The sequence below is a fragment of the Trichechus manatus genome, unplaced genomic scaffold, assembly GCF_000243295.1.
Source record: "Trichechus manatus latirostris isolate Lorelei unplaced genomic scaffold, TriManLat1.0 scaffold00006, whole genome shotgun sequence".
NCBI lineage: Eukaryota > Metazoa > Chordata > Mammalia > Sirenia > Trichechidae > Trichechus > Trichechus manatus.
The window spans coordinates 12688041-12699445 of NW_004443942.1; the positions used below are offsets into that span (position 1 = coordinate 12688041).

Genomic DNA, 11405 nt, shown 5'->3' on the forward strand with positions numbered 1-11405 from the left:
TTTTTGAGCAGCTATTACCCTGATCCCTTCTGGGCCCTGACTACTTGCTCTCTAACCCTTCCTGGCTCAAGGTCTTGCAATAGGCAAATCTCTATGCACATGCTCAAGCCTCCATAAACTATTACTTTACCATGAGTTGGGCCTTGAAGGCAAGAAGGATTTGGGTTAGTGGGAAGAACAGAGCAGGCAGGGAAAGCTATATAAACAAAGGCCTAAACTGAAAATCCCTGGAGAAGGATATCATGCTCGGTAAGGTAGAGGGTCAGAGAAAAGAGGAAGACCCTCAACAACATGGATTGACACAGTGGCTGCAACAATAGGCTCAAACACAGCAATGATTGTGAGGATGACGCAGAACCAGGCAGTGTTTCGTTCTGTTGTACAAAGGGTCTCTATGAGTCGGAACCAACTTGACAGCACCTAACAACGACAAACAAAGTAAATATTACCATTGACTCAGTTAGGGACTCAAGGGAGAATTTTGGGTATGAGCCAGGGTATAGTGAGGGCTGAGGCTGATGATGGAAGGCTTGGAGAGTCTGACTCCGGAATGTGCACGGGGAAGAAGGGAGATGGTTGCCTGGCAACTCCCAGCTGGTGCGCCACCTGGCTGATCTGTAGGACTAGCCTACAAGTTGGCAGAACAGGCAGAACAATCACAGGACCCAGAGCCTGACTGAGTGAGAGACCTCATGTTGGGAGGCCCAGGGAGGGAGATGACCTGCCAGGGTCAGAGCTGGCCCTGGAGCCCAAGCTTTCTCATTCTCAGTCCCAGGACCAGTCCTCTGCATCAAGCTATCTCTTGCTGAAAACTGAGCATGCATCATCTGCCTCTTCCTACAGCTCTGGGTCTACCTCTCTGTCCCCCTGGGGAAACGTGAGCACTTTACTGTGACCCCTCCTCTCCATAGGAGGTTATCTGTGTCTTCCTCAGGTCTTACCTTGAGCCCTGTTGCTTCGATTTCCCCAGTCAAGCCATCTGGAGCTACCATCTCTCAGGGGTGGTTTGGTGGAGAAGAATTGATTCTGATAACAGAAATTTCTAGAATCTTTTTTTCTCCCTCAGATCGAAGTCTACTTTCAGTATCTTGGGTATGTTTTTGAGGGTCTTGGCTCTGTGTTTTATTTCTTTGGTTCTCTCCACTCACTTATGCCCAGAGAGCCTAGTGTCCAGAGACTGTTCATCTGAAAGTCTTGGATAACACTAAAGGAAACAAAAATATCCAAAGATGGTCAGGTCAACTGCTGGAAGCATGCAGTTCTTGTTTATGGACACCAGGAAGCAACCTGGAGCCCCCTTGTGTTCATGGACTGACCTCTCCAGAAGGGCCCTAAGAACTTATCTGGCCCAGGCCCCCTAAAAGCCTTGGTGGCGTAGTGGTTAAGAGCTCGGCTGCTAACCAAAAGGCTTGCAGTTCAAATCAACCAGCTGCTGTTTGGAATCCCTATGGGGCAGTTCTACTCTGTCCTATAGGGTTACTATGAGTCAGAACTGACTCGATAACACCTCACAACAACAGTCCCCCCAATGAACCAACGAAGTCTCAGGAGGGGGATTGCCTTTACCTAAGATCACACAGCAAGTTAGAGGTAGAGCTGGGGTTCAACTCTTGGATACTAACTCCTGGTCCAGTGCTCTTTCCACTTGTGGTTGGCCATTTGTAGTTGGCCACAATCCAATTTAGCTTAAAGCAGAACAGGAAGCTCAACTGACAAGTTTTAGAATGAGTTGAGAAAAGTTGCCTTTGGTGAGTTCCTGACACTGTTCCCAGCCATAACAAGTGCAAGACTTATCTGTCTTCTGTGGTGGCTGTTGTCAGGGGGCCTGGCCATCAGTAATGGTCATGAAGGCTGACTGAAGTTCTGGGTCTGTCTGGGCTTGGCATGGAGCAGAAGCAAATGTTAGGAGCTGAGGCCCACGGAAGTGTTTTGGGGTCCGTTATTTTGGAGGTAGTGACTAGAGTGGATTTTTTTGGGGGTAGGAGTAAACTTCAAAAATGAAGTATCGCATACATACAAGGAAGAGCGCACATCGTGAGTGTACCACTCAATGAATTTTCACTCCCGTGTAGCCAGCACCCAGATCAAGATATAAAACATTATTGGGACCACTTTTTCTGGAGCTGGGATTAACTATTCTGTTCCCTGGAAGAAATACCACAGCCTCTGCTTTCTGTCTCAGCAAGAGATTGTCTTCACTTATCACATCCGACTTTTCTCTGTGTAGCAGAGAGCAGGCCCTTGAGGAAAAAGGGCAGGAGAAGTCTGGACTGTGGCAGCCGTTGGCGGGGGCACTGGTCTCGTGAAGGCAGCCAGTATAGGTGGTGCACAGGGAGGAGATGGCAGAAGGATAAGAGATGACAAGGTGAAGGCTGGAAGAGGAGTGCTCCAAGACTGAATTCACCTGCTCCTCACAGGGTTGAGGGCGAAGGACCCAGAAACCCGATGGGGCTGAAAGCCAGATTTCAGAGGACCAAGTGGCCAAGGTCTAGAAGACCTGAGGAGGATGCACAGGGGATGATTCTCGTTGGGAGGAGGTGTCTGGGAAGTGAGAACTTTTCATGAAGAATGCCTCAGCCCTTCTTGACCTGCAGGGTGCCCACTTCTCAATAAATGACCCAGAGGATGAAGAAATGATGAGTGTTCAAGCCAAGACTGCCGAGCCCCTGGTCAGACTGCTGACTACAAAGGAGTTGACCTCGGAGGCCTTTCAGGCTCTGTGACCCCGCAGTTCTGAGAAACCATGCTCTGGCAAGCCCTCGAAAGAATGCAAGAAACCACTCAATTCTAAACATTCCTCTGTGGCATTTCTTTCCAAGGAGTGGTTTAAAAGCCTCCTTAAACAAGAGTGTATGAGGATGATGGTTAGGTAGGGCCATTAGAAAAAGTATCTCTTGTGCATTTTACTTAAGTTGATCGGTGACCAAAAAGACAGCAATACTTTGAGTTCCAGTGAAGTGGGCGAGGGCCACTTGGAGTTTATGTGGGTTTTTGCTGGCCATTATCATCCTACATAGGGCAGAAGTAGAATGACTCATTGGAAGAGTATCCTTGGGAGGGTGGAGAACAAAAGCGAATGTACGGTGACGTTTTCTCTAAATTCCAAGGCTTCCATCATACACTCTGCTTATTGACCACAATCTTAATTGGTTTTGCCAGAGTTGTAGCTAAGCACATAAGGCCACCTCAGAAAACAGCCGCATGTGAGTATGTCAGGCTGCGGCAGTGCTATGATGTCCAGCCTGGACTGGAACTGAGCTATCTTGATGTCACCATGGAATGACATTTTTGAACCTCACTGCACAGAGCATTTAATATCTACTTAAATGTTCAGTTTGCCCTGATCTTCCCAGCAATGAGTCATTTATCTGGTGGTTCCCTGCATACCAGGCTGGGACCATCCCTAGCCAGTGGTGTTTGAGTGAGGGCCTCTAGCCCCTGCTGCCCACCGCACCTCACCCCCTGCCATTGCACCTCAAGCTCGGTTTCTTCTTGTCTATTTGTAGGCTTGCAAAGATTCTGTGAAGATATAGAGATGATGATTGGATTCCAGCCAAACATTTTCTGGAAAGTCTGCTGGGCATTTGTTACTCCAACAATTTTAACCGTAAGGATTGCATGCTTTATTGTGCGAACAGAATCTTGCGTGTGCATATGGGGTTTTGTGTTTGAACAAGATGTGTGCCTGTGTATGAGCCTGGGAAGTTGAATTATTCTTCTCTTTCACATGAGGAGACTGAGGCTCAGAGAGGTGAAGTGACTCACCTCAGGTGCTTAGCTGGTCAAGGGTAGAGCTGGGCCTCATGCACAGGTCTTTGGGATACCCCTATGGAACATTTCCCACTGTATCAGCTGCCTCATATACTAATAGCAGATGCCAATCACAGCTGACGTTTACCACGTATTAGCCATGTTTCTGACCCTGTTCAAAGTGCACACTTTATATGTATTACCTCGTTTCTCCCTCACAGCATCTCTGTGAGGTTGGCCTTATAATTATGTCTATTTTAAAGACGAGGAAAGTGAAGCCTAGTCTTGTAACTTGCCCTGAATTATACACCCAGTAATAAGCACAGCCCGGCTTTGAACCTAGGTAGTCCGGCTCCAGAACTCATGCTCTGAACTACTACTAAATGTAACCACTCTACAGCTAACATAGCACTAATTAGACTTTTAGTGTTAATTCTTATTGCTTTTGGGGACAATCTTGTCATCCTCAAAGTGTGATGGTGACATTTGAGATTATCTGAACTTCCTCTTCTTAAAGATCAGACCCCTTCATATGTCAGTAAATCAGCACGGAGACTTACATTCACAGCCTGTTGCCTCCTTTAACGTGCCATAAACTGTCAGCTTTGTCCCACTCTGCCCCCAACCGCAGTCATTGATGGAGACCTTGCCTTTCCCCCTCCTCCTTCCTGGCTGGTTGTGGGTGTCGCCTCTGTAAGACTGCAGAGAGTTGACTGTATTACCTCCTGTCGCCAGTAGGTGGCACTAGAAACCAGATTAAGACCCTTGCTTTACCGTAAGGAAAGTGCCAGCCTCTCTAAAGGAAAAAGGGACAGGATGAGAGTAAAATTATAAAGAAAATATGTACCCTTGTTTCTTTTACTGCCACAGACATGAGTTTTAATCAAAGCACCTCAATTTCTTTCTGAAAGGTAAGAAGCTTCTACAGAAAAACCACTCAGCGTTTATCTCCCTCTACCCTCACATGGACAACGTCTTACTGAGGCCAACATCAGTACCACATTTTAGAGGCTATGATTTGTTTGAAAAGTCCCACCAATTTTGGTGCATGAGAATTGAAAAGGATTAAGATAGGTTTTCAGTCTCCTGAATTCAAGCCTGAATGTGTGTGTGAAGAACTCAGATTTACCTAACTGGTGAGAAGAAAACCTTTGTGAGCACCTTCTGTTGATGGAGATGCTCCCGCCTCTGATGTTTCTCATCTTAGCTGAGTGTTGCTATTTTCTCAAGTTGCTACCAGGGGAAAAAAAAATCGACCACCAACTTGTGGTAGAGTGGGTTCCGACTCATGGTGACTCCATCTGTGTCAGAGTAGAACTGTGCGCCATAGGATTTTCAATGGCTGATTTTTTTGGGAGTAGACCACCAGGCCTTTCTTCTGAGGCACCTCAGAGTGTACTTGAACTTCCAACCTTTTGGTTAGCAGCGGAGCACGTTAACCATTCATACCACCCAGGGACCACCACATGTGATTTATTCTTGGCTAACATCAAAGTCAGAATCTGTTCTAGATTCTGCCTTCCTTTTCCTCCTATCCTAGAAGACATTAAGCTACAGAGAATTTTATTACATTCTGCAGAAACATACCACATAATAACACTACTGTTTCTTGAGGCCGATTAGGAGCCAGACACTTAATGAACATTGTCTCTAAAGCTCGACCACCCTGCCTGGTGGGTGGTAATGCTCCCCACTTTATAGACGGAGAACTTAAGGAACTTGCCCAAGGCCACGAAGCTTACAGGTGGCAAGTCCAAGAATTGAATCCAGGGCTGTCTAGGCTGTAAGCCCATGCTCTGATACATTTCTAAAAACTCCAGTGATTTCATCTCCAAGTGGAATTTGGTCCATCCGGGATTAAAATACTCCTAATTTCTGGTGGCTCAGTGGTTAAGCACTCGGCTGCTAACCAAAAGGTCAGCAGTTCATACCCACCAGTGCTCCATGGGAGAAAGATGTGGCAGTCTGCTTCCATAAAGATTACAGCCTTGGAAACCCTATGGGGTCTTGACTTGGAAAGGACTCAATGGCAGTGGATTTTTATGGGAAACTTCTTCTTAGGCAGAATGTCAGAGAAGAGAATTCTAGGAACTTTCTGTGTTTTTTGAGATAGTTACTTAACCATGCTGTGCTTTACTTAATTCCCACTATAAAACTCATGTCAGAAACCTGTGGAGAAGTCACAGGAGATATCCTGAACCAGATTCCCCTTCTCTTTCATTTGGGAAACAGGGACAATTAAAAACAGTCAATTCCATCATCATTGTCAGCTGTTGAGTCTCTGTCCAGGGCCATCAACAAAAGGCCAGAGTGAACCTGACTCAGGGCCTAAATGATCGTTCTTCACGGCCAGGCCCATCCAAGGGTAGGAGTTTTATCAAAGCTGATTTGTCAGTAGGAAGTTTATGGCAAAGAACAAGTTTGCACAGGTTAGTTTGAAGTGGTATTTGTGCCACTGGAAATGGGAGTGAAAGGAGCAAATCCAAACACTTACCTTTTGCCATTTGCACTTCTGTAAAATGGGTATTTGTGGTGTGCTAGAATGGGCTAAGATTATCATTTAAATTACTTTAAAGCCCCTGAAATAAAAGTGATGATGTTTATATGTGCTTTTGTGGCTTTATAGAGCTATAAATATTCTCCATGCAATTACTGTATATATAGTCAGATCACGTTACTGAATTATGCCAAACATAAGCAGATGCTATTTATATAGTAAATGAAATGGAGCAACTTACCATAATTACATTAAGCCATACTGCCATTAGGCTAGTTAATAAAGCTTATAACTCTAGGGGTAAATGTTTAAAAAGAGGCCTAAAGTAGACATCTCTTTCTAGACGAACATTCTTTTTCAACGGTTGTCTTCAGGCTCATGTTGCTTAGAATCAATATATTGAATTATTGTTGCATTGAAATAACCACTCGCCCCAGCAGCCTGAGCTTTGCAGTAATAATATAGATGCCTTACATTTGTATGTGCTCCACGCGGTTCCAAAACACTTCCATGTGTTGTCTTTCCTGCATAATTCCCTCCAATCATTTTTGGGCTGTTATTTTACTGCTAAAGGTAGGAGGAAAGTGGGGGAAAGGACTTATGAGGTTAAATTGTTCTAGGCTGCTGCTCCTGTGGGCAGGATGAATACAAGGAACCACATAATTTTCTCAGGGAAATACCCGCCAAAGGCTTGGCGAGAGCAGTTAGAGTCCCTGTTCAGCTTCTTTAGGTACCTCTGGTTTCAGTTCGGAGTCCCTGGGTGGTGCAAATGGTTAACGTGCCTGGCTGCTAACTGAAAGGTTGGAGGTTGGTGTCCACCCAGAGGTGCCTCAGAAGAAAGGCCTGACAATTTACTTGGAAAAAAAATTAGCCATGAAAACCCCGTGGAGCATAGTTCTATTGCAACACACATGGCATCACCATGAGTCAGAGCTGACTTGAAGGGAATGGGCTTTTCGACTGGTTTCAGTGCACGTGTTCCCTTGTTCTCTGCAGGAAGCAAGTTTTCAGAGGGATTCTCACTGCTGCTGCCAGCCAGCGTGCACAGCGATCAGAGACAATGGGCAGAAAATAAATCACGACCTCCCTTATAATTGAGGGATGACTCTCCAGTAAAAACTAGGCTTTTGTTCCCAGAAAACCCCTGTGCTGTATACGCAGTGTGAAATATATCCATTTTACAGCAGAGAAGTCAGAGACATAAAGGGCCCTCAGCTCATTGGTGGCAGAGTCCAGATTAGCCTGCTGGTCTCTGGGCTCTCGGCCCACCATTTGGTGATAACGCCTGTTCACCTTGAGTCAGTGGAGGGGGGCAGTGCATCACTGTGTCAGTCCCCCGGCTTATTATAGGACCGAGCTTCAGGCTGTGGCACTGCTTGGGGACCTCTGGGTCTTACTGAGCCAGCTTTAGAGGCAGCTCCTGGATATGAGCCATTTTCCATTCAAAGGGAAAGGAAAGTAGCTTCAATTCATTTTTTAAAATTTAAACACATAAACTTAATGGGTTTCTTTCTTGTAAGAAAAGCTAATCAATCCATTATAGAAAGTACACGTAAGCCCTTGTCCTCAAAAAATCACCCACCATCTCCCCTCCCGCCTCCACCCATCAGTCACCTTGGTGAATATACTTTAAACTGGGCTTCTCAGCCTGTCTACTCTCTATATACCCATACTCATTGTTCAGTTCCCCTGGGATGGCAAATGCAGGGCCAGTAATTGACTAAGTGTGTGATCTTCAGGTGTTTCTGGGTGGTGCAAATGCTTAAGCTCTCGGCTACTGTCTGAAAGGTTGGCAGTTTGAACCCGCCCAGAAGTGCCTCAGAAGAAAGTCCTGGCAATCTACTTCTGAAAGTTTACAGCCATGAAAATCCTATGGAGCACAGTTCTACCCTGCCACGTGTGGGGTTCCCAAGAGTCGTAATCAACTCGATGGCACTGGTTGGGTTTTTGTGTGTGTGTGATCCTTACCCCTTTGACTTTCAGTTTCTTCATCTAGAAAATGGGACTAATGATACCTTCTTTTCAGGATAGTTATGGGTATAAAGTGCAATAATAGATACGAAAGCATCAAACTCATAGCAGGGACTCCATATGCACCTGCTGAACGAATGAATCATTCACATCACTGTTCTATCTCATGTGTTTCTCTTTTCTTCCCAGTTCATCCTCTGCTTCAGCTTTTACCAGTGGGAGCCAATGACCTATGGCTCTTACCGCTACCCAAATTGGTCCATGGTGCTTGGATGGCTGATGCTCGCCTGTTCTGTTATCTGGATCCCAGTTATGTTTGTGATAAAAATGTATCTGGCCCCTGGCAGATTTATTGAGGTAATTATCAGCTCCTTTCCCTTGCCATCCCCTCCCAAGGGAGAGCCCCTGAAAGCTCTGTGCATTAAAAAACAAAAGGTTCAGGAAACTTATTCAAGAGGGAGACTCGGTGATTAAGTGATCACAGCCACCACCGTTTCTGTTAAGCCCATTTTTATTATGTATTATTCCTCTAACCGAGGGGCTCAGCCGATCCGCGGGTGAGCTGTTATTCTGCCATTCCTCAGTGCGGTGAAAGCTGGGGAATAAACAATCGGGGTGTCTCCTTATTCCCTGGAGTTTCCCCTTCTCTCCCTCATCCACAGTTTAAACCCCAGTGTGTGTTTTTGACACATCAGATTCCCCCTTTCCTGATGATCCTGTCCATCAGAGCCTTCTCCCTCACAAATTCCTTTCTGGAGTTGCAGTTACATTTAAAATCACTTCCCCTTCCCTGTTGTGTCTTGAGTTAGTGATGGCTAAGGGGTCCAAGCCGATTAGAACGTTGCCCTCCCTGTAGAACGTAATGAGAGAGCCAGAGCAAGGTGAGACTTGTCCTTCTCTGTCAATCAATCCCTTGTTGGACTCATTTTCCATTTCTAATGCAGAAAGTCCCCACCCTCACTCCAGAGCAGATGGGAAGGGTACTGCTACTTGTTGAGCCACCAATGAAGTGTGGTCAGGCTTTTGTTATTGATGAGCAGTAATTTGCTCAGATGTGCTAGGAATAGTCAGCCTAGCCTCATCTTGGAGATCTGGGAGTCTGGCATTTTGGACTAGACCAATGTTACTCAGAGTTTGGTCCAGGGCCCAGCAGCATCAGCATCACCTGGGAGTTGTTAGAAATGCAAATCTGAGGCCCTGGCCTGGATCCACTGAACCAAAATTGTGGGGAATTGGGACCCAACTTCCCCTGGTGTCTGTAGTTTAACAAGCCAACTCCCCACCCCAGGTGATTCTGATGCTTCCTGGAGTTTGACAAGCATTGGTTAGACCAAGATAAAGAAAGAACTGCCTATAGAGGGCAGAGAACAGCTCTAGGGCCCTCCTCCTGGTCAGCTATAGGAGAAAAGGAAGAGGACCTTGGAGCAACCTGCTGAGGCTCATAGGGGAGAAGGGGATGAAAATAAGGCACGTGAGTAAATGCACAGCACAGAGGCCCATGTAAAGGGGAGGTAGCTTGTGTTTCCATTGGGCTAAAGATGGAGACAGAGTTGGTGAAAAAGAGGCCAAGGAGTCCCCTTACAAAGTCTGTATTCCAGTTTTCAGCCTCAGAAATTCTGCTCGTACACCTATTGAGGTGAATTGCCATGGCCCCACTGACCCCCCGAGAAGCTCACTGGTATCCCAGATGAACCTCCCCCACCCCTGACCCAGACATCTGGTTCGCTCCCTCTGAACAGAAGCTGGTTTAACCTCTGCTGCTTTTGTCTTAGCTAGAATTCTCTAAACGGATGAGTGTGCTCTATAAATTTATTATGGTTGATCTGGGACGCAAAGGTTGCAAACTGATGATTAAGGGGAGATTAAACTAACAGCTTTAAGAACCAGTTTCGCTTTAATAGGTAATAAACATAATCGTTCCCTCTTACATAGTCAGAAATATATTTTCTTTCCTTTTTCTATAAAATATTCCAGTCAAGTTCTATTTTTCTTTAAAAGTTCAGTTGAAGGATTAGAGGCATTCCCATTATTTTTAGCTCGCCTGTGAGAACCCACACTGCTGAACCAAGTCAGAAGCATATATTTTTGTCAACAGATAATTAAAATCTTTGCTCACTCTTGGCAATGTATCTTTGGGGTTGGGCTCCCCCCCCGCCCCAGTCATTTATATACTTTTGGGAAATATGCTAAACAAAACCCAATTATTTTGATGTAGCAACCCGCTGTTGAGACTACAGAACAAAAGTAATTGAGCACATGCCCTATGCAGACTGTTTGGCAATGGAGGGAGAAGCTTGCAGATTCTCTTCATTTGGAGGGAAAAAAATGTATAATTAAAATCTGGGCCCTTTATCCTCGATTAATTTTGTGCAAGGCAAACACTGAGCAGCAGTACATTGTAATATTGCTTGCAGGGTGATGTAAATAATTTCAAATGAAGCAAACTAAGTATTCTATTTAATGTCTCTGGCCTAGTTAATTAATGGGGCTGATCTTCTTAAGTGCTTCTCTTGGTGGGAGACCTCTTGGTTCAAGCAGGGACTCTAGCAAATGTGGTTATAAGCAGTTTGGGGATGGGTGGGTCCCAGAGGGCGGCGGGAAGGTACATTACTTCTGTGACCCTGTGTCTCTTTGGCTTCTTTGCAGAGGCTGAAGTTGGTGTGCTCGCCGCAGCCTGATTGGGGCCCATTCTTAGCTCAACACCGTGGGGAGCGTTACAAGAACATGATCGACCCCTTGGGGACCTCTTCCCTGGGACTCAAACTGCCAGTGAAGGATTTGGAACTGGGCACCCAATGCTAGTCTGATGGCGTGGGATGGTGGGGACTTGATCCCTGTTTTCCTTTCTGCCTCCGTCTAACATTTTTCCCAGCTTTCCTCCCATTTTTCTTCTTCTTTATCCCCATATTTTGGTTTACATCTGTGCATGAGCGAGGTTACGTAGAAACTTGGGACACAGTGTGTCACATGCTGTAGTGAAGAGCTAGACAGACCATTTGAAGTGCTCTGTGCCTGTGTTCATGGTGTCAGTTTCCGGTCAGGTTGGTCCCCTGAGCACATGCTTTATACAGCAAGAGTGCATCAACTAGGTGAAGCCTCTGCAGTGAAGTCACACATAGGTATGTGTGGTTTGTGGTTTGGTCAGTAGAGAAGTATCCACTGTGTGTGGTCATTGGGTGGTGCTAGT

The 11405-nt window shown here is 45.8% G+C and overlaps 1 protein-coding gene across 1 annotated transcript in view; it reads left to right on the forward strand.

Moving 5' to 3' along the window:
- The window catches only part of SLC6A5 (solute carrier family 6 member 5), a 58031-nt gene extending 47011 nt beyond the window's left edge, over positions 1-11020 (forward strand). Inside the window, exons 13-15 of the mRNA XM_012556993.2 lie at positions 3507-3607; positions 8408-8575; positions 10865-11020. Of these exons, the coding sequence (XP_012412447.2) occupies positions 3507-3607; positions 8408-8575; positions 10865-11020 (425 nt within the window). The remainder of the gene's footprint in view (positions 1-3506; positions 3608-8407; positions 8576-10864) is intronic.
- The last annotated feature ends 385 nt before the right edge of the window (positions 11021-11405 follow it).